Source organism: Alligator mississippiensis, chromosome 2 (assembly GCF_030867095.1).
Source record: "Alligator mississippiensis isolate rAllMis1 chromosome 2, rAllMis1, whole genome shotgun sequence".
In the NCBI taxonomy this organism is placed as follows: domain Eukaryota; kingdom Metazoa; phylum Chordata; order Crocodylia; family Alligatoridae; genus Alligator; species Alligator mississippiensis.
In genome coordinates this window covers 209559786-209583861 of record NC_081825.1, presented here as the reverse complement: position 1 = coordinate 209583861, position 24076 = coordinate 209559786, and the positions used below count along the sequence as shown (strand labels likewise).

At 44.7% G+C, this 24076-nt stretch overlaps 1 protein-coding gene across 2 annotated transcripts in view; it reads left to right on the top strand.

Annotated features, from left to right (window-relative positions):
* The window catches only part of BBOX1 (gamma-butyrobetaine hydroxylase 1), an 87762-nt gene that overhangs the window by 47289 nt on the left and 16397 nt on the right, over nucleotides 1-24076 (top strand). For both annotated transcript variants that reach the window (XM_006260666.4, XM_019476807.2), the window contains exon 4: nucleotides 9929-10127. In XM_006260666.4, the coding sequence (XP_006260728.1) occupies nucleotides 9929-10127 (199 nt within the window). The remainder of the gene's footprint in view (nucleotides 1-9928; nucleotides 10128-24076) is intronic.

Below are 24076 nucleotides of genomic sequence, written 5' to 3'. Positions count from 1 at the left end.
GTCACAATAGGTATCATGAGAATCAGCAACACTGTAAACTAGCCAGAAGACAGTTGTCAAACAGCATGTCAATACCCTGTCTTCAAACAGATGGAGGGAAGCTTTCAAATTGAGACTTCAACTGATTCAGCTTGTTGCTTTGGGTTGTTTAAATCCAATTAATTTGATTTAACTCGGAATGGTGTGAAAATGTCACATCATGTGAAAAGTTACCAAATGAGGACAGCCTTAAATTTTAGACTAAAGTAAGATCAAAAGATTGATAAAGAAATTTAGTGTCAAATTATTAAAATACTGGCAAGCTGTTTTGGGAAAGTGTTTTGATCTGATCAGTCTACACAGAATAGAAAACATTTCCACACAAATTTAAATGGACAGGCTCTATTCATCCCATAACAGGAAAGGGTTTTTTGTTGTTTGTTTGTTTGTTTGTTTTTTTATTTGCAGAGTTTCTTCAGAAAAAGGACTCTGTGACGAAAAAACAGCTCCAACAAAATATGTGGAAGGAACTGTGCGCTTACTACCTGGGCAAAAACACGTCCAACAAATTTGAGGAATGTAATTAAAACAGAGATGATTCTTTCTTGAAGGCATCCTATTATTGTTCTGTTATACTTCATTGAACCCAAGATGGCAAACAAAAACAGATGATAATAATTGTTAAGATTTGTTTCTTCAGAAGAAACAGATGCGGCACAAGGAGGTTGTTTTATGTTCAAAGAACATGCCAATGGATTTTTGAAGATGGCAGATTTTCTGGGGGCTGGAATGACAAAAGCTCTCCTTGAGCACTTAAAAAATGGGATCTCAGTGATCTGAGAAGTCAAGATTATAACAATGCAGCAGATATGAAAGGCAAACCCAACTGGATTTAAGGACAATGTTTGGGATCTTAACTAGAGAGTGTGTTGGGGTTTTTTCTATGTGATGTACACCTTTTGATGCTGGAAATTGTTGTACTAGATTTATGGTATTTTTCATAATGTTCAAAGGGTTTATACTCTCTTGCAGCCTGTGATATAATGTACAAACATATGACCAATCTATTTCTGAAAACCTTACGTGAAAAAAAATGAGAAAACTGAAGTGATGCACTCCACAAATTTCAGTGCAACATTTCAGAAGTCTGTTGTGATTTACTTTCATTTGCCAGCAATTCAAATCCATAAAGCTCTACAAATATAAAACTTGAAGTGATGTTGAAGTGCTGGCTTTCAAAATCTGCAGTTACTACACATTCCTGCCTGGTGTGATACTTCGGCATGATATACTTTATGAAGTCAACCACACAAACAAAGTGCTTCAAGAAGTTGGAATGAAAATTGAGCAATCTGTGCATCAGCTAAATGCCCGAAAAGATTTTATTGTAAAATACTGTTCTGATAAGGGATTTCCAAGCATCCTCATTCATGTTAAGGAACTAATTAGTAAGCTAGAAATCAAAGCTGACTCCCACAAGAAAAACATCTGAAAGTAGGAACTAAAAAGATAATGCTTGATTATGAGGCGAGAGATGAACCATCAGCCAATTCAAAAAAGAACAATAAAGTAATGGGGGATGGATTTCTTTATGTTTCTCACACTGTCATACAGTGACTGAAAGAACAATTTTCACATCCTGAGGAGCATCATTTGCTATTTGACTTTTTGCATGTCCCTGAAATATCAAAGAATTACAACAGCAATGCCATAATTTAAGCAGAGCTCCAGAAGATGGTGAAAAGAGATCTTTTGACAAATACTTTAGATCTATGCAGTGAAGATCAATCCACACTGAAGTGTCTGTACAAAATTAAGCTTTTGTCCTTTTTTTTCTAAATATGTCTATCACATCTAGGATTCCATTAATCTTTATAGTATCTATCACAAAAGGAAAACACAGTTTTTCAAAATATAATCTTATAGATTCATAGATTAATAGATGTTAGGGTCGGAAGGGACCTCAATAGATCATCGAGTCCGACCCCCTGCATAAGCAGGAAAGAGTGCTGGGTCTAGATGGCCCCAGCTAGATGCTCATCTAACCTCCTCTTGAAGACCCCCAGGGTAGGGGAGAGCACCACCTCCCTTGGGAGCCCGTTCCAGACCCTGGCCACTCGAACTGTGAAGAAGTTCTTCCTAATGTCCAATCTAAATCTGCTCTCTGCTACCTTGTGGCCATTATTTCTTGTAACCCCCGGGGGCGCCTTGGTGAGTAAAACCTCACCAATTCCCTTCTGTGCCCCCATGATGAACTTATAGGCAGCCACAAGGTCACCTCTCAACCTTCTCTTGCGGAGGCTGAAGAGGTCCAGGTGCCCTAGTCTCTCCTCATAGGGCTTGGCCTGCAAGCCCTTAACCATACGAGTGGCCCTTCTCTGGACCCTCTCCAGGTTATCCGCATCCCTCTTGAATTGCGGCGCCCAGAATTGCACGCAGTACTCCAACTGCGGTCTGACCAGCACCCGATAGAGGGGAAGTATCACCTCCTTGGACCTATTTGTCATGCATCTGCTGATGCACGATAAAGTGCCATTGGCTTTTCTGATGACTTCGTCACACTGCTGACTCATGTTCATCTTGGAGTCCACTAGGACTCCAAGATCCCTTTCCACTTCCGTGCTACCCAGCAGGTCATTCCCTAGGCTGTAGGTGTGCTGGACATTCTTCCTCCCTAGGTGCAGCACTTTGCATTTCTCCTTGTTGAACTGCGTTCTGTTGTTTTCTGCCCACTTGTCCAACTTGTTCAGGTCTGCTTGCAGCTGTTCCCTGCCCTCCGGCGTGTCCACATCTCCCCATAGCTTTGTGTCATCTGCAAACTTGGACAGAGTACACTTCATTCCCTCGTCCAAGTCACTGATGAAGACATTAAAGAGTATCGGTCCAAGGACCGAGCCCTGCGGGACCCCACTGCCCACACCCTTCCAGGTCGAAACCAACCCATCCACCACAACTCTCTGGGTGCGACCCTCCAGCCAATTCGCCACCCACCGGACTGTGTAGTCATCCAAGTCACAACTTCTTAACTTGTTCACCAGTATGGGGTAGGATACCATATCGAAGGCCTTCCTGAAGTCTAAGTATACGAAATCCACCCCTCCTCCTGTGTCCAGGCGTTTCGTAACCTGGTCATAAAAAGAAACTAGATTGGTCAGGCACGATCTGCCTGCCACGAACCCGTGCTGATTTCCCCTCAGCATAATTTGTCCTGCCGGGCTCTCACAAATGTGAGCCTTGATAATTTTTTCAAAGACTTTGCCAAGGATGAAGGTGAGGCTGACAGGTCTATAGTTGCCCGGGTCCTCCTTCCTCCCCTTTTTGAAAATGGGGACCACGTTGGCCCTTTTCCAGTCCTCCGGGACTTGGCCCGTGTGCCACGAGCTTTCAAATATTCCCGCCAGTGGCTCTGCAATGATGTCAGCCAGTGCCTTCAGCACCCTTGGATGGAGCTCATCCGGGCCTGCCGACTTAAAGGCATCCAGTTCTTCCAAATGACTCTGCACCATTTCAGGGTCTACATATGGAAGTCTGGTGCCTTGCTGCTGCCTCTCTACAACCCCAGTGAGAGACTTGTCGTGCCCCTCACTTAGGAACACTGAGGCAAAGAACTCATTGAGGAGTTCAGCCTTGTCCCCCCTGTCCGTCACCAATTGTTTCTGCCCATTTAGCAGGGGTCCTATTCCTCCCTGGGCCTTCCTTTTACTCCCTATATATCTAAAAAACAATTTCTTGTTGTCTTTTACTTGGGTTGCCATCCTCAGCTCCATGGTAGCTTTGGCCCATCTAACTGCCTCCCTACAAGCACGAGCAGAGGAGGTATATTCGTCTTTGGTGATCTCTCCCTGTTTCCACTTTTTATGTGCTCCCCCTTTGTCCCTTAGGCTGCTCTGGATTTCTCTGGTCAGCCAGGGAAGCCTCCGGGCCCCCTTCCCTCTTTTGCCTCGCTCGGGGATCGTCTTGCTTTGTGCCCGAAGGATCATTTCCTTAAGGCACAGCCACCCTTCTTGGGATTCCATCTCTTCAAATCTCCTACTCTGCAGTGCATCCTTGACTAATCGCCTGAGTTCATTGAGATCAGCTTTCCTAAGGTCTAGCACTTTCACCCTACTAGTTACCTTACCCACTAGTTACCTTACCCACTCGCATATACCCACTTATATTGCATTCTTTGATGACTCAGTCTCACTTTTTAATTTTTTTTAATTTCATTTAAAAGCCAAATTGTGGAAATCATTAATCTGAAAGGTACCATCCACACTTTCAAGTATATTAAAACTAGACGCATGGAATCTAGTAAAGATGCTAGTCATGAAGCTTTGTGTAACAAAAAAGGCTTTAAAGGATTGGTTGTTGCATGTTTTGACTTTCAGTTTCTTCACCTTTACCTACATTATGATCAATAAATGGGAGCGATTAATCTAATTTTCATAATATTTTACTGAGGATTTTGGAATTTACTAAAGAAAGATGGCACAAAGTACTCCTGACTGCCCTCAAAAATAGGCTAACGCCAGCACAAATTGTCTACACTAGAAAAGGTCAATTTTTTAAAATACAAATTCAGCCAAGCACTCCTGGTAGAAGCAATGCAAGCAACAATCTGGACAAAGCAAATAATTGCTATAATGGACAGATGCACAAAGCAAAAAACTGACATGCTTACTATTGCACGGAAATGTTTCTCTTTTCTTTGTTACCTTTTATTAGCCAGAATTTAATAAGTTGTCTATAATGGACACTGACAGAAAACAGTGGGAACTTACTAAAAATTATACCCCCTAACTTTTCTTGCCAATTAAGAGGATATTGTGTACTGATAGCACCTACACTAAAGTCCAGGAGGGGAAAACTACATTACTTCCAGTCACATATACCTAAAAAATGATGAGTCAGTCCTTCCAAAACCATGTGGATTTTAAATAATAATTAATGTTGGATTCTTTTTTTTTTAATTCTGGGTACCCACAAGTGATATTTTGAAGCTTATCTCCACATCTAGGAGAACCAAAACTTCCTTTGTTTATCAAGGAAAACTGAAATTTCTCATAAGCATTTGTCTTCAGGAGCTGGGACTTACAGGAGAGCATCAATTGTTGCAAAAGTCACAATAAGAATCATGAGAATCAGCAACACTATAAACTAGACAGAAGACAGTTAGTTGTCAAACAGTATGTCAGTACCCTTTCTTCAAACAGATGGATGGATAGATTGATACTGAGCTCTGTACAAAGCTCATAACTTCTCTGTCCTTGGAAGGAGCTCTGATCTTGAGACTCAATTTCTCACACTTCTCTTACGCCCTTATGCAGTAGTGAGTAGAGGGAACTGAACCAGAGCATCTTTCCCAGCACACCTGTTTCTTATAGGAAGTTGTTTCCAAAGAGCATAACCCAACCCAAGATTCAAATATGCTAAGAGGGTAAGGAAGGGAGTCTTAACTCCTCACTGGGCATGTCTACACGAGACGCTTTATTGCACAGCAGACTAATTTGCTGCACAATAAAGTGTCATTGTCTACATGTGCACAGCAATTAGGGTGCAGTAGACTAATTTACTGCACTGTCAGATACTCGTATCAGATACAGGTGATATCCGGCAGAGCAGTAAATTATTGCATTTAAACACACATGTAGATGGTAATTGAGCTGGAGTATATTCAATCACATTAATTGCACGTATAATGATTGATTAGGGCCCATTACTACAGTGATTAAAGCAAGTGGTTGACTAGCTAGTCATCCTTCAATAAAAGAGAGTTATGTACAATACATTCATAAAAAGTGTCTATATTTTGAATTTAACCTTCTTCCTTCACTCTGCCTATTGCTAGTCATATAAGATCACTCACTTTTGAAATGGTCTGTGTTTTCTTGTAGGCCCAGGCAGCATGCAGAACATGCTACAGGAATTTAAACAATAAGTCATGCTATTATAAGAGATTCAGATAGATAGGAAAACATACATCTTTCCTTTTTTGCTTTGTGGTGGATGGTTATATAATTAAGGATGTTGATGCTTATTTTAGAATCAGTTTAAGGCATGGGCAACTGGTGCCACCTTAGGGCAGGATGGGGGCATGTGCTGTCCCAGCAACCAGTAAGCAACCGGGAACAGGGAGGGGGAGGTACCCCCACAGCCAATCTCGCCGACAAGGGGTGCTCCCAGAAGTAGCCGCAGCACTACATCCAGTGTTCCCACTCCCCAGCCGGTGCTCACCTGCCCTCCCCTGCCCATCGCCTAAGCAGAAAGCACAGCCTGTCAGGGGGTTCACCAGCACTCTCAGGGGGTGCACATACACCCCCATGCACCCCCTATGTGTTGCCACTGGTTTAAGGTGTCATCTGTTTACACAAAACTTTGAGTTATACATTCATACTCACAAAACAAAATTATTGAGAATGTTTTGAGAATTACTTTTGAATTTTACTTAATACATAAATAATTCGTAGTTTTCCCCCAGCAGATGCAGTAGTCTCCTTTCATGGATATCAAAGAATCAGAGATTGGCTGCATTCCTTCCCTGAACACTCTCTGAAAGGGAATGCTTCTTCAGCTATACAAGTCAAATGTCTGTTCTAACTCAGGCACTGTGCTTTACATATCTTATTTGGAGTAGGACGTGAAGAAGAGTGCAATAAGTCTCCTCCATTGCATGATGCCCTGTGCAAAAGCCTATAGTAGGGGTTGCCAACTGGGGTTATGCATACCCCTGGGGGTACTTGGACCAGTCCTAGGGGGTACATATGTGTAGGTGGGGATGGAGTGCCTCCACCTCCCAGGAGCATAGCTGGGGCAGGGCAAGGGCAGTGGCACCCCTCTTCAGGGTGGGGAAGCTTGCTTATGGCAGTGGCTGAGCTTTCCCGCCCCGCAGAGGGGTGCTGCTGCCCTCACCGCAGCCCAGTGAACTTCCCCGCCCCACCCCGGCTCTGCTCCTGGGAGGCGGCAGCGCGTCGTCCCTGCCTGCCTGTGCACTGTTCCCGCCAGCGTCCAGCCATGTGCCATGCACCCCCCACTTGGCATCCGGGCACCAGGGGTACTTAGACTAAAAATGGTTGAAAACCCCTGGCCTTAATATTTGCAATTTTCCACATAGGAAGTGTTCTGTTGGAAAGATGTGGAAATTAGATAGTTACAAAAGGCACTGGTACAAAGTATGACTGTGGTATATTCCCTACCATATGCCAGTTCACAAATTAAGTTGCCTACAGGATGGGAAGAACAGAGTAAAGGAGTGGGACCATGGCCTATTCCTTACCACGCACCAGTTCATAAATTGTGCTGGCTATAGTGCGGGAGGAGCAGGGTAAAAAATAGTGCAGCTTGCACCATTCTTTCCATGTTGGGCTGCCACAAGGCACAATCTCTCCAGGAGTTTCCCTACTACTGTACAATGGCATGCTGTCCTTTGCTCAAGTTGGCAGTGAAATGGCACAATTTGCTTGTAAAGGGAAGCGTTTTTACAGTACTCATCAGGGGATCTGCACTGTTAAGAGAAACAGAATTTTGTTCTACATCTGGTCCTTGACTCATATATATTTTATAACACATCAGAACTGCTGGAAAAAAACTCCAGAGTGAGAGAAGCACTATATTTCTTAATCACTGTGCTCACATGTTCTAGGAAGAGGGATGGGAGTGTTGTCTGTAACAAAAAAAAAACTGGACTTCATTGTGTTGGAATGCCAGGAATTGAACTTCTATATTGAGTTGGGAAAAGACTAAATGAAATCAAGAAGGGGAAGAAGATGAGAGGTCAATTATAGGCATGTGTGAAGCATGGTTCTACAAATCTACGGGAAGTCCCTCAGCTGTTTCACATGTCTGGTCTGTATCATTCCTATTTGCTCTCATTACTGGAAAACCATGAAATAACAAGTTAGAACAAAAATGATTTTCTAGATGAAAGTTAAGTATTGGAAACATAGGTACTGTAAAAAGCCCCGTTCAAAATTCTGGGAGGAGAAAAAAATCTCTCATTCAGGTTCCTATCTCAGACATAGTTCCTTGTGCCCATAGGGATCAAGGAGAAGACGACGGAGAGGTAGAGAAGAGGAAAGGAAATAAAAGAAAAGAGAATTAAGGAAATGCCTGCCATGTTTACCTATTTTTTCCTAAATAATGGGTCAGATTCTAACTGCTCTTGCACATGGGCACATGAAGGGATGAAGGGAGCCTTTCTACCCTCAACTGCACTCCTGTGTAGAAGCTGCCAGAATCCAGTTTTTCATTCTTGCCAAGTTCAGGGCATGGGAGAATCATAGCAGTACCAGTGAGGCAAAACACCCCAGAACTGGTATAAAGGCTTGTTCGTGTCTTGGGGTCTGGACTGGCCAGTTGTCCAAGACTGGTGCTATGGAACTTCCAAGTTGCATTCCTTTTTGTGCTTGATCCTGAACCCGTTAAAATCAATAATAAAATTTGTATTGATTTCAGCAGTATGATAAATGCTTCAAGCACTATGGTAATCACCACTTCAACATGTCCTCCCTGTGCTTGCCTGGAGATGCAGCTTGTGCCTTTGTCCCCTGCAAACAAGAAATGCTACACAGGCAGTGCATCTCTGTATCTAACCCTATTTTCTCAGTTTTGGTTTCAAACACCACAATCCAAACCAACATTTGATGTTCTATCATTTTCTTAAATTGAAAACAGTTTTTTTAAGTTTCCCATGATGTAAAGATGACCTAGATATTTTATCTTATTCAAGGCCTTGTCTCCTGTGAATTACATACTCCCTTCGATATTTGTGGAAAATCTGCCCAAATACAATAATAATAATTCTTACTTTCTTTTTCCACTATAAGTTTAAATCTGTTTTTTTTCTAACTCTATGAAATAGCTTAAGAACATATTGTATGACAGCAGAACACATTCTTCCTTGGAGAAGTCCAAAGAAAAGAAAGAACAAAGGAAAATAGAGGAAAAAAAAGTGTGTTTCTTTCTAGTCACAGTCCATTAAGTTACTTTAATTCATCTTCAATGCAAATCTCCCATGGGACCAATATCTCTCTCTGTATTTGAAGACTTATCTGTTCCTGAACTCTCCAATTCAAACAAAATGTGGTTACTCTAAGCCTCATTATGGGATAAAGGAAGCAATATTGTTAAAACTAAAATCAACAACCATTACTAAGCTGTTGGCCTGGAATATAAGTTTAAGGATCTGGCATCTGTAGAAAGTCAATGCTCCACTGTTGTGCCCATGTTGGACACACTGTGTCCATTCTCAGTGGACTGCCTGAAATTTTCCACACAGGAAAAAAGAAGTGGAAGCAAGGTAGTGTTTGCTCAATAGTTGCATATGGTATAGCACTCTATTCTGTAGCTGGATACTGTACCTGTTGTGTGTTAATCATGAGATTTCTTTGTTTTGTAGATTTTTTTTACCAAGTGTAATTGAATTATTCTGTTTATAACACGATACATTAAACCATTTCTTTTTCCTGCTTTTCTTGTGTAAGCTGTGAGCTTTTCACAGAAAGGATTCTCTTTTAGTCTGGATCCACAGCGTAGTTAGAGCAGTGGGGTAGCAATCCTGACAGGGATCTCTAGACCCTACTTTAATAAAAATAAGAAATAGAAGTTATAGCATAGCATGAAAGAAACAAAAAGTAAAGTAAATCTGAGTTTTCATTCCTTTAGTCTACATGTGGAGGGAGAGACATACACATTTCTGATTTATGTTTTGCAGTGCAGTATCGGCTTCAAATTATATTGTTTCAAATGTCATTTGGTATTCAGTCGTGTTGTATTTCACTACTACACGACACTTTTTTGTGCCTTCTAAATATCAAAGACTCAGATATCTAGCCATACAGATCTGATTGTAGCCTTGGGGCCATATTCAGAAACAGACAAACATACACGAAGCTTTAATATTGTAGAGACGCCCTGAGCTTTAACATGGAAGTAGCTAAATGCTTATTTCAATATTTCTTTTGTCTTTCAGAACATGAATATTGGGGCTCAGATCTGCAATTCCCAGAGATGTCTTTTGAAGATGTCTTAAGCAGTGATGAAAGTGCCTATACATGGCTGTCAACTCTTAAGAAAGTTGGAATTGTAATGTTAACCGGAGCTGCCACTAGACAGGGAGAGTTAGTTAAGCTTGGCAAAAGGATTGGTTTCCTGCGGCTCACATTTTATGGGTGAGTTCATTTTTCAAGTGTCCCAGCTTTGGGCATTTATAAACATACCTTTTAGTTTTCGGACATGCCAGAGATCCACCCCTTTGGAGCAGACTTGATTAATTGGAGCTGATATGCACCATGCTGAGCTGCTTTCAGTTATATACGTAGCAAAATGCATGTCAGTGTGGAGAAAATGGCGGTGGGGCACTTTTGAACTAAAGCACCTATGAGGTGTCGTAGTTCAAAAGCACATCGCCACCATTTTCTTTGTGCTGGCTGGCATTTTGCCACTTATACAACTGCAAGTGTTGCAGTGCCGGGTGCTGTTCAAAGCACCCGGTGTTGTGGTGCTTGCCCATCTAAAAATGCCCTTTGTTGGCTACACCTTCAGAGTGTAGGACCTTTCTTGGGGATTAATCAGTTTTATTTTTTTTTCTTGGCTTCACACTAGAAAACGTGGTGTCACATAAGACCATATATGTGGATTGCTTTGCTGTGAGAGACAAATATGTATGACAAATAGCAAAATACCTCAGACAAATGACAAATAGCAAAATACCTTGGAGTAAACAATAATGGTAACAGTTATGTAATAAAACAAATACAACAGAAATTAAAACAAATATAAATTGATATACAGCTTTACAATAGCAACCAAAACACTTATCTATACCACAGACTACACGCTTGATCAGAAACCTGATCCAAACACTTCTAAAGTGTCTGCATCTGCATCCAAACTTTGGTTATGTCCATACCATGTCCACAGTAATGCTGAGACTGGTCCCCTTTCACTGAGGTGATTTTCTTTCATATCAATAGAGAGATGTAATAAGTACAAATTTCACTGCCATTAAATGAGAGTTTACTGTAAAGTTTCACAGCCATGCCAAAATCCGCAAAAAATATGGATTCCAATGTGAACTTATAAAAGGCATTTTCCAAGCTGACTAGATTATTTAGTTGTAAACCTCTTTCATAAGTGGCCCACAATAAGACTCTCTTCCTATTTAAACACAGCCTCCTCTCATTTAGTTAGATGGAAAGAGTAGGGCAATATATGTTTGCAACCCCTGCATTAAGAACTCCTGAAGTAGAGAAAGTTCATGTGAGTGCAGACTCAGTGGTTACAGCCCTGACTGGGTACTGTCTACTTCTATCGCACATATAAGGTAAATGTTTTACTGTACACCCATTCTGCAACCACCCTTTGTCAATAAAGAACAACTGCTTTGAAAGCTTTCTATAAACCCCCATGTCCAGGGTGAATTTTGCCCTGCTAAGACAAACAAAAATACTGGTCGCATCTACATGTGCAATTAATGTGACTAAATAAACTCTGGCACAATTTGAACCTGAATAAACTAATCTGGACATTAGCGTCTACACATGAATTTAAGCGCAGTAATTTACTCTGCCATTGGATAGTACTTGTGTCTGATGGGACTGCCTGACAGCTCAGTCAATTAGTCTACACCAGCCAAATTGCCCCACACACGTAAATGGTGATGCTTTACTATGCAGCAGATTAGTCTACTGGGCAGTAAAATACATGTGTAGACAGGTCCACTGTGTTTCTTTTGCAGATTTGCTCTTCCAAATTACAGTCAGCCCAAAGGGCCTGATTCACTACAAAGCAAAAGTATGTGCCTAATTTGAAACATGTAAGATCTTCCTTGAGCTTCAAAAACTGGGAGCCTAAATTTCTTTCTTCCTTATCATGTGGTAGAAGAATTAATAAAGAAAAAGTTATTAACAGATGTCTTCCTATGCATCATGCACACATACATCCTGGAAATAACTTTTATAATATACATCAGAAATCCTCTTTCCTGATTTAAATGCTACCATCTGTATTTTTGCTAATATTTTTTTGCCATTTATATAGCATACACTGATGAGTGCTTAGCCACTGAAATCATGATATCCAGGGACTCCCAGCAAAATAAATCTTTATTTTTTTATTCCTTGGTTCCAATAATAAAAAATGATAGCTAAACACCCCTTCTTTATTTCAAACACCACTGTTCTTAAGTTACAATGTGGGCAACAACAAATTTCTCCTCCTCTGAAAAAAAATTAAATAAACAGAAGAAAAAAAGAATTCAAACCTTGGCTGGAAAGACCACATTCCTTCCAGATTAGAACACACAAGTGAAACTTGACTTCCTTTTAATAACGTTTATGTATGAGGCCACATACAAGTCATATTGGCATATGCAGTACTGGTGAGATTGATAAGCACAATACGTATGGGTGATAATAGGGAAAATATGTTTATCCACAATGTTAGCATATGACATGAGAAGAGAGAAGGTGCAGAAGGATCTTTTCTTCTCATTTCTGGCTTCTTCTTAATGAAGGGTAAAATCCTGGGCTAAGTAAATAAATACCCAAGTAAAATTAAGTCTTTATTTACCAAACTAAAATAGCTGAGCCATGGGCTGTAGTGGAAAAATAAATTATTTGAAATGTTACCATCTTTCAAGTTTATTGAAAAAGTTCTGAAAGGCAGAAATTTAACCCTCATGATCCAGTAGCTGATTTCTGGCACTGCACAAGTTCCTTCTGATTTAATTTCCATTCTGTCATTTTAATGCTGCTTCATGCCCACCCAGGTACTGGGCTCCAGTCCCCGAGCTAAATTTGGCTCTCAATCTTACTGATGCATTAACATTGAAATCAGCAGGGTTGCATGAATGCAGCTGTGAAAATTGGACCCCAACATAAAGCGGCAGTGCCAGTAACTGGGGAAAGCATTAGTGGAGTTCTATCGGCCTTTAAAAAAAATCCAATCTTTATGCAACAGGAACTAGATTAAAAATCCATGGCACATACAGAGTTCAATATTTTTCAAAAAAGTCAGTGCAAGTATCTTTGTGTTATTGGTTCAATATAAGAATGCATCTGATAACACTTTCCGATTACGTGATCTTTGACAAAGCAACAGATTACTCCAATCATGAGCACTACCTGCTGGTCCAGAAGAAAAGAGTTGCTGCTGTTGTGAATCAGCTATTGGCATGCTCTTGCTAAACCTGCTCTAGGAAAATTTACTGGTTAACAGGAGGCCTAAAATGGAAACTAAATAACCAGGCCAACATTTACCTAAATCTTTTTCTACTATGTTTGTCTCCATTAAAAGTCTGTCAATTTCCTTAAATAACACAATAATGTGACCATAGTAGGCAACTGCTATAAACATGTAAAAAGATCCTATTTCTCTGGCCAAATAAAATCACCAGTGATAAAACTAAAAAAGTATCTCATTTTAGAATATTCTAGTGTTATGAGAGAGATTTGGTTCTTTCCATTTAAAATGGGGGAGATTGCCAGAACAAGAAATCCCTCCAAAACCTGAAGGAACTTCTTGGGCACATCATCCAGAGGCATGCCTTTCCAGGGGCACAAAAACCAGGGGCACGCATTTGTGGCAGTGCTTTGGGTCCCCAGACATACCCCTGCATGTGCACTCTGGCATGCGCCAAATTGTCCCGGGTCAGGTAGGGGAGGCTGGGCTCAGCACCTGTGCTAGCCCAAGCAGCATTACCTCAGGGCCTGGGTGCCTTCTGAGGCAATAACACTGCCAATCCAGCTGCACAGAGTCTAGCCAGCAGCCAGAGTGTGGCTCTGGAGGGCCAGGCTCTGTTTCTGGCAGCACATGCTACTGCTATGTGAACTGCACCGTTTTTTGTGGCATTTTTCTTTTTAATACCGGACATCCTGGTATCAAATTTTGACACTGCACTTCATACAGTTGCATGTTCACTGCACGTGCAACAGGTTTGAGGTGCTACAAACTGCACGTGTGCTCATCTAGACATGCCCCTGAATGCATCCTCTGTACATAAGATGCTGACTATCAGTCTTTCTGAAAGTCAAAACAGTGACCAACTAAAATGTAAGAGATTAGTACAATTTGCAATTCATTGATTGTAACATGTGCCAGGGGCCTTAGTCCCACCCACTCATACCTGCTTCCTGTATATTTGGACCTGCATATTTGTAGAGTATACTGCATTCAGGGCTTTTCAAGTTGCATACTCTGCAGAGCTGTGATCCTGGAAACATGCAGAATGGGTGAAATGGGCAGGGAAGCAATATATACAAATCCTTATATAGCAATGAATAGAGCAAATTGTGTCTGTTAGATCAGTGTAATTTTCAATTCCTTCTTTAAGCACACTTATGATAAACATGTAAGGAAAAATTATCTAGAAAAGTTTATTAAGGACTTTAGTAATGTAAAATCTTTTCAGGCTTTTTGTTGTGTTGTGACAGAAGGCCTGGACCCACCAGAAACTACAAGCTAGGGGAAGACCACTGTTATAGACTGTACTAGGCTAGGAATTGATTTAGCACCAGTTCATAGATTCATAGATTTTAAACCCAGAAGAGACCATTAGATCTTCTCTAGATCCAAGAGTCATTTGGTTCTTGATGTTTCCTCCATATGAAGGTAAAGTTACAGTGTAGTCAAGTTACCTTTCACCTTTCTTTGTTTAACAACAAATTGAGCTTTTGAAGTTTTTCCCTGTTGTGTATTTTGGGTGCAGACAGAAGTGACAATTTTCACCCAATTTGGCCTCTGAAAGTACTCTACAGCCATGACCTAACATAAGTGCACAGCTGCAGAGCACTTCAAAAGGGCCCAGTCCCATGACAATCTGAACCCCCATTACATGAGGGTTCAAATGAAGGTGCTCCAAAGCAGAGCACCTTCATTAACTTGTGTCTGCATGCGCTTGATTCATAGATTCACAGATGTTAGGGTCGGAAGGGACCTCAATAGATCATCGAGTCCGACCCCCTGCATAGGCAGCAAAGAGTGCTGGGTCTAGATGACCCCAGCTAGATGCCTATCTAACCTCCTCTTGAAGACCCCCAGGGTAGGGGAGAGCACCACCTCCCTTGGGAGCCCATTCCAGACCCTGGCCACTCGAACTGTGAAGAAGTTCTTCCTAATGTCTAGTCTAAATCTGCTCTCTGTTAGCTTGTGGCCTTACTCCTTGTAACCCCCAGGGGCGCCTTGGTGAGTAAAACCTTACCAATTCCCTTCTGTGCCCCCGTGATGAACTTATAGGCAGCCACAAGGTTGCCTCTCAACCTTCTCTTGCGGAGGCTGAAGAGGTCCAGGTGCCCTAGTCTCTCCTCATAGGGCTTGGCCTGCAATCCCTTAACCACACGAGTGGCCCTTCTCTGGACCCTCTCCAGGTTATCCACATCCCTCTTGAAGTGCGGCGCCCAAAATTGCATGCAATCCTCCAACTGTGGTCTGACCAGCGCCCGATAGAGGGGAAGTATCACCTCCTTGGTTCTGTTCATCATGCATCTGCTGATGCACGATAAATTGCCATTAGCTTTTCTGATGACTTCGTCACACTGATGACTCATGTTCATCTTGGAGTCCACTAGGACTCCAAGATCCCTTTCCGCTTGCATGCCTCCAAGCAGGTCATTCCCTAGGCAGTAGGTTTGCTGGACATTTTTCCTCCATAGGTGCAGCACTTTGCATTTCTCCTTGTTGAATTGAATTCTGTTGTTTTCCACCCATATGTCCAACCTGTCCAGGTTTGCTTGTAGTTGTTCCCTGCCCTCCGGCGTGTCCACTTCTCCCCACAGTTTTGTGTCATCCACAAACTTGGACAAAGTACACTTCACTCCCTTGTCCAAGTCGCTGATGAAGACATTAAAGAGTATCAGTCCAAGGACCGAGCCCTGCGGGACCCCACTGCCCACACCCTTCCAGGTCGAAACTGACCCATCCACTACGACTCTCTGGGTATGACCCTCTAGCAAATTCGCCACCCACCGGACTGTGTAGTCATCCAAGTCTCAGCCTCTTAACTTGTTCACCAGTACGGGGTGGGATACTGTATCGAAAGCCTTCCTGAAGTCTAAGTAAACGACGTCAACCCCTACTCCTGCATCCAGGTGTTTTGTAACCCGGTCATAAAAAGAGACAAGATTAGTCAGGCATGATCTACCTGCTATGAACCCATGCTGGTTTCCCTTCAGCATAATTTTTCCTGCTGGTCTCTCGCAAATGTAAGCCTTGATAATTTTTTCAAAGACTTTGCCTAGGATGGAGGTGAGACTGACTGGCTTATAGTTGCCTGGGTCCTCCTTCCTCCCCTTCTTGAAAATGGGGACCACATTGGCCCTTTTCCAGTCCTCCGGGACCTGGCGTGTGCACCATGAGTGTTCAAATATTCCCACCAGTGGCTCTGCAATGAGGTCAGCCAGTGCCTTCAGTACCCTCGGATGGAGCTCATCCAGGCCCGCTAACTTAAACACATCCAGGTCCTCCAAGTGACTCTGCACCATCTCAGGGTCTGCGCTTGGTAGTCTGGTGCTCTCCTGCTGCCTCTCTACAATCCCAGTGAGAGCCTTGTCCTGCCCCTCACTTAGGAACACTGAGGCAAAGAACTCATTGAGGAGTTCAGCCTTGTCCCCCCTGTCTGTCACCAATTGCTTATGTCCATTTAGTAGAGGTCCTATTCTACCCTGGGCCTTCCTTTTACTCCCTGTATATCTAAAAAACAATTTTTTGTTATCCTTAACTTGGGATACCATCCTCAGCTCCATGGTTGCTTTGGCCTGTCTAACTGCCTCCCTACAAGCGCAAGCAGAGGAGGTATACTTCTCTTTGGTAATCTCTTCCCGTTTCCACTTTTTATGTGCCCCCCTTTTTGTCCATAGGCTGCTCTGGGTTTCTCTGGTCAGCCAAGGAAGCCTCTTGGCCCCTTTCCCCCTTTTTCCCCGCATTGGGATTGTCTCCCTCTGTGCTTGAAGGATCATTTCCTTAAGGCACAGCCACCCTTCCTGGGCTCTGAACTCTTTAAAACTCTTACTCTTCAGTGTGTCCTTGACTAAACGCCTGAGTTCATTGAAATCAGCTTTCCTAAAGTCTAGCACTTTTTTCACCCTACTATTTACCTTACCCACTCGACATCTTATGGTGAATTATATTATTTGGTGATCACTGTCCCTCAGGTGACCACCGATCTGTAGATCTCCTACCATGTCATCCTCCGTTGCCAATACCGGGTCCAGTAAGGCATTCCCCCTAGTGGGACCATGTACTTCCTGCGTCAGATGGAGGTCCAGTACACAGGATAAGAACCTGCATGAACGGTGGGACTTTGCTGTCTGCGTCTCCCAACAGATGTCTGGGTAGTTTAGGTTCCCCATGACTACTGCCTCCCTAGTTTTTATGGTCTCCGAGAGCTGCCTCAGGAGCCCCAAATCTAGTTCTTCCCCTTGGTGTGGGGGTCTGTAGCAGACCCCTACCACCAAATCCCTTTCTCCTTGCCCTCCATGTAACCTAACCCACAATCCTTCTACTTTCTCCTCCTCTGATTCCATTTTGATAAGGGTCGATGTATATCGCTCATTGACATAGAGCGCCACCCCTCTCCCTCTCTTTCCCACTCTATCCTTTCTGTACAGCCTATAACCCTCAATGTGTACCACCCAGTCGTGGGAAGAATCCCACCAGGTTTCTGTTAGCCCTACTAAGTCATAGGTGTTCTCTGCAAGCAGGAGTGCTAGTTCATCCTGCTTGCTCCCCGTGCTCCTAGCATTAGTATAGAGGTAGATCGCACGTTTGAAAGAGCCACCTGGATACCATGTGAAGAACTGCTGCAGTACAGAAGAAAAACACCCACAAATCGCACACCGCTGGTTATGACCTATCACCCCTCCCTTGAACCTGTACAGAAAATCCTCAAAAAATTGCAACCCATATTAGAAAGAGACCCTATTCTTAAAAAGATCTTCCCAGAGCCACCCATCCTAGCCTTCAAACAGGCACTGAACCTCTCTAACCTCATCACCAGAAGCAAACTTCCTCGACCCCAGAACACACCAAAAGGATCCAGACCGTGCCAGGACAAGAAATGCAAAACCTGCCAACACATCTCCACCACCCCCACTATTACTACACCCCACGACAGAGCCATCAGCATCCGAGGATCTTACAGCTGCACCTCCAGAAATGTAATATACCTCATCCAATGCACTAAATGCCCTGATGGAAGATATGTAGGAGAGACCAGACAACAACTGCGCACTAGAATGAATGCACACCGGAAATCCATCAAAGAAAGAAACACCCAATTACCGGTGGGGGCACATTTCTCACAGGAGGGCCACTCTCTCTCCAATCTCTCAGTCCTGATCCTCAAGGGAAACTTACACAACACTTCCCAGAGATGAACCTATGAGCTCCATTTCATCAACCTGCTGGATACTAGAGATCAGGGACTAAACATAGACATTGGATTTTTGATACATTACAATCTGCCTGGCAACTGACTCCCCAGCCCAGCCCAGCCCAGCCCCTGGCTTGTTTACTTTTCATTCCATCCAGGAAGAGCACACACCAACTGCTGAAGCTTCCTTAGCCTGACAAAGGGTTTTTGAACCCAAAAGCTTGCTTAATAACTATTCTCCAACCATTTGGGTTGGTCTAATAAAAGATATCAAATTCACCCAAGGAACCTTGTCTAGCATTAGTATAGGCACTTGAGCCCTGTGACTGGTGCCTTTGTTGCCCCCCGGCTCTGATGCCCAAAGGGCCCCTTATTGCTTACCTGTTTATTGCTTACCTGTGGTGTACTGCTGGCCGCCCCATGGATTGCAGGTTCCCGATGCTCTCCTTCTTCAGGCTGGACTGTCCTTGTGGGTGTCACATGGTTTGGTGGTCCACGGCTTCCCCCGCCCTCGTCTTCCCCTTCCCACGACGAGCCTAAGTTAAAGCCTGGGGGGAGGGGAAGACGAGGGCAGGGGAAGCCATGGACCACCAAACCATGTGGCACCCACAAGGACAGTCCAGCCTGAAGAAGGAAAACATCGGGAACCTGCAATCCATGGGGCGGTCAGCAAGCCGCCCCTTGGGAGCAAGGTTAGTCTGATGCAGCCCAGACCTGCTCCCAGCACTGTTTTCAGAATGGGAAGGGGGCAAAAGAGCTTGTTCTGGGGTTTGTCCAGCTGGTGCTAGGGCATTTGGTGGGTGAATTGGAGTAGCCCCCTGAGGTTCTGGGGCTTCAATTTGCCCACCCCCGACTCCAGTGCAGGCTGGGAAAACCCCATAATGGACCTCCCTCCCCTGCCTTTTCCCTCTCCCATCCTGAGACAGCACCAGGGACCAAGGGGATGGGGAAGAGGGGTTGGGCTAGAATCATAGAATTGTAGAACTGGAAGGGACCTGTAAGATTATCAAGTCCAGTCCCCTACTGTGTGCAGGAAGTTATTGGGCTTAGACAAGCTCAGCAAGGTGTCTGTCCAGCCTCTTCTTGAACACCTCCCATGATGGTGACTGCACCACCTATAGTGGGAGTGTGTTCCAGATTCTAGTGACCCTTGTTACTTAAATTGCTAATTGCTTAAATTACAAGCGAGGTTTTATAAAGGGGGATAAGGCAAGGTGCTGCGTTATTGATTACATGAGTTTGACATAGAGGTTCAGACACACCATTCATACAAACACACACAAATCATCATAAACATCATTACACACAGGCATGCACATACACAAAACCATTCCATCCACACATACACCAGATATAGTTACCAGCAACAGTTGCTCAATATTAGCACAGGGTGGCCAACCCGGGCTGATTGAGTAGATGATGATGATTTGAAGATAGCATATTGGAAGATAACAGCTGGAGTGGGGTGAACAGATGCATCTGTGCTCCGGTGAAACAGCAGTAGAGAAAGAGACTCACCCAACTTGGCATTTTCAAAGTGTCCTTTTATAGGGATTGGCATTCTTTGTTTCAGTGCTTTGGGGTTTTTCCATACCCAGCTTCTGTTTTTGTGGTTCTTCTTCTTTTGTCTTCCGCTTATCTCAGCCTTGGAGTATTTTTGCTGCCCATCTGGCAGGATGGGTGCATTCCTTCTCCCTGTTATCTTCTTTGTGCCCTAGACCTAAAAGGGATTCTTCAGCCATTCTTTAATTAGTTTACTGACTGGTAACTTACATTTGGCACCTTGTTGCTTACATAAACAGTTAAATATTCTTCTCCCACCTCTATGATATTCTCTCACCATTCACCCTTTTACACGCACACATACATAAAAGCTATGCAGAGTTTATTCACTTATGTCAAGCAGAGGGATACAAAATGGAGTTTTAAAGTTGCTTACAGGACAAGACCAACATGGTTATATTTCACTATTATTACACTCTATGTTAACATCAGCTACATTAGTTCAGTTCATGCTACACCCTTACGGAGAAAAAGTTATTCCTTACGTCTAGCTTGAATTTGCCCTCTAAGCTTATGTCCATTTGTCCTTGTTCTCCCTTGAGGTGCCCTCCTAAAGAGTTGCTCCCCAGATCTTTGTGTTCTCCCTTGATGTACTTGTAGGCAGCAATCAGGTCACCTCTCAACCTTCTCCTACTTAGGCTGAACAGGTCCAGTTCTCTGAGTCTCTCCTCATATGGCTTATCCTCCATGCCTTTGACCATGCGCATAGCCCTTCTAGAGAAAGAGGATGCAGAGATGCAGCCTCTCTCCCTATATCAGCTCCAAATTGGAGCTCAATCCCTGACCCTTCTGACCCAACAGCTAATGTCTGTTGAGTTGGGAGGATTGGTCTAACTCATGGCACTTTCTGTGAAGCACCAGAGGATATGCACTTCTGCCTGCACCCTGTGTCTAGTCCTCAAATCATTTCTCTGCACCATCTCCAATTTTTAACATCCTTTTTTAATGCAGCCCCCAGATCTATATGCCTCAAAGGGCGTGTCCACACATCCAAGCATGTGCGCTTGCAGCAGCTCAAATAGAAGTGGTGCAAATTTGAGCTGGGGATTTTTGCCTTAGCGCACATGCTCGGGCATGTACTTTGTTGTGGAGAAAATTGTGCCACTTGGGGCAAAATAACCCTACCTGGCTCCTCCCAGATCTATAGCCAGGGGGAGCCAGAGCCTGGGGCCAGCACCTGTTCTGTCCCCAGCAGTATAAAAAGCTGCCCTGGCAAGTAGCTCAGGGCTACTCACTCTCAGGAGCTTCTGAGGCCCAGCCAATTGGTACCTGGGGACACTACCCCTTGTGCCAGCTGGACTGTTGAAACAGCCCTGAGAGTTCCCTGCACCCTCTATCCACTGCAGCAGTCTGGCAGTGGGGGCTGCTGCCTAGATGTGACCTGCTGTGCACCTGCCAGACCTGGATGGGGACTGCACAACCAGTAGAGGCATCTGCCCCTCTGGGCCAGCAGCCAGTGGGCTGTGGCTGCAGGGTTGGCCTCTGTACAGCACTACTGCCATGTGTGCCACTGCCCGGCCATCTGGGCAGCTATCACCCGGAAGATGTTCCGGGTGTGGTGGCCTGATTTGAACGGTCAAAGCATGTCCTCCTGGCCCCATTTGGCCAGGAGGTCAGCCACAGCCAGCTGTGTCCAAGGTGCCAGCTCTGAGCAGGCAGGGGACTGCCACTGGCCTCCCTAGCAGGAATTCTGGTGTTCCCTATTGGAAAACTGAAAAATCCCTGATAAAAAAAATCCTAAAGTCACTCTGTAAAATACCCCAAAATCCATGTTTCTCCACAAGTAAAACAAAAGACCACTATAAACAGAGACACAGAGAGAGAGAGAGAGAGACAAAGACAGAGACAAAGAGACAGCAATAAGTTGGGCAATGTTTTATTGATATATCTAAAGTGTTAAAGCACTGGCTGTTAGGGGGCTATGGCCCCCACACAGGGGCTATGGCCCCCCAACAAGAGCCAAATGGCCCCCACAGGGGCTACAGCCCCCCAACAGGGGCCAAATGGCCCCTGCAGGGGCTACCACCCCCCTGCAAGGCCCACATGCCCCACCCCAACCCCCAGTTTCTGCCCCACCTGGCCCCATCCCCCGCCAGCTGCTGCAGCCCCCAAATGGCTGCCCCACCCAGCCCTACCCCCCCACTCCCCAGCCCCCCCAATGGCTGCCCTGCCTGACCCCACCCCCTACTTGCACCCCCAGGCCCCCATGGCTACCCCCCCAACTCCAGGCACCACCACTTTAAAAAACAAAAAAGCCCGGAAAAAAATGGGGAAAAAAGCCTCTACTTACCTTAGAAGCAGGGGCTGGGGGGGGCTCTGGGGCCTCCTAGCAGAGCCCTCCTGGGCAGCACAGGGCAGTGGGGAGCAGGAGGGTCTGGGCTGGGGCTGTCACCCTGCCCCGCACTGTGCAGGCAGGGCCCCAGTGACACAGATGGCAGCTACAACTGCCGGTAAGTGCTGGGGGGGGGGTTGTTTCCTTTGTTTTTTACATTGTTGATGCTGGGGGGGGGACAGGGAGCACGGGCCTTGGGGGCTGGGGGGGAAGGGGTAGAGCAGGGATTGGGTGGGCTCAGGGGGCAGGCGGGGGGTGGGGCCAGGCAGAGCAGGGGTAGGGGTGCTGGGGAAAGTAGGTGGGGCTGGTGGGGGTCCCCCCATGGTCCCCTTTCCCCTCCTCCAGCCCCCCCAACCCCTTATTCATGGCACTAGAGCCCTGGTGCTGAACACGCAGCCTGGGGCTGTGTGTTCAGCACCAGGGCAAGGGCCAACCATAGAGACGCTCTGGCAGCCAGAGCATCTCTGTGGAGGACCCAGCCTCTGGTTGCCTCAGACCATGCCCTGCCCCTCTTTTTTTAACTTCCATTTTTTTAGGCCCCTGGATATCCAGGGATCTAGTTTTCTCACCGCACTGCAAACTTGCAGCGCAGGGAACATTTTTTTGTTCCCACACATGCCTCTTGCTCATCTCAAAGGGTTTTGAAATGGGGCAAGAGGCACATCTATGCTCATCTGGATGCGCCCAAAGTGTACAAGTCACCTTAGAAGTTCCTTCCTTTTACATCCAAGGATCACATAGCCCTTCCTGCCACATCCTCACAGTGGAAGTTCACATTGAGTTACTCATCCATTATGATCCCTAAATCCTTTTCAGAATCAGTACTTTTCCCCATTTCATATTTCTGGTCCATAATTTAGTTCCTGCGTGTATAACTTCAGTTTAGCTGTATTAAATTCATTTTGCTTGTGAAGATCAAGTTTACTAAAAAATCTAGATTGCTCCAACTGCTGTCCTCATCATTTCTCACTCTACCAGGTTGTGTCACATCCACAATTTTTGCAGCAGTGGCTTTATGCTTTCTGCAAAATCACTGATGTAAATGTTGAATCATATTTGCCCTACTACCCCACCCTACACAACACCACTAAAATACTGATTATGATCCCCCTTAGTTTGCTTTCATGGATACTTTTACAGCATTTAAACATGGTTCCAATCAAACCAATTTGTCTAGATAGGCTACAACATACTTGTAACATAAGTCTTGATTCTGTAATTGGTCTTTGCCCATTTAGACCCCCTTACAGAATTGTACTGCCCCATCCTCCCCTTGGACCCTGTGAGCCCCCTTGATCCCACCCAACCCTCCTGGATCCCACCAACCCCCCTGCAGATGCTGCCTTCCCCCTGATTCCTCCCACAGAGTCCACTTACCCCCCTGAACCCTCCCACAAATCCCACCTGCCCCTTAACCACCCCAATCCCCCTTATAGATTCTACCTGCCCCCCCCCCCCCAATTCCTTGATCCTGCCTTTGGATGCTGCCTGCCTCCTGATCCCCCACCCACCCCCCAAACCTCCCCATGAACCTTGCGTCTCCCCCAATTTCTTGATACCTTCTGCAGATGCAGCCTGACCCCTTATCCCCCTACAGACCTCATCTGATCCCCCAAAAACCCCTGAACCCCCTCATAGACCCCCTGATCCTGCTTGTCCCCACAATTACCCCAACCCCACTCCTAGCCCCTCTCATCCTGATTTACCGTAGAGTTTAAAATGGCCACCCAATCTGTCCATCCTCCCATAACCTCCCTGAATGTCTGTACCCAGCCTATGGGACAATATAGAACTTGCCATGTTAGAGTGAAATTTTAAGAAGATTTTAGATTGATGAATCTATTTTTGTATATTAT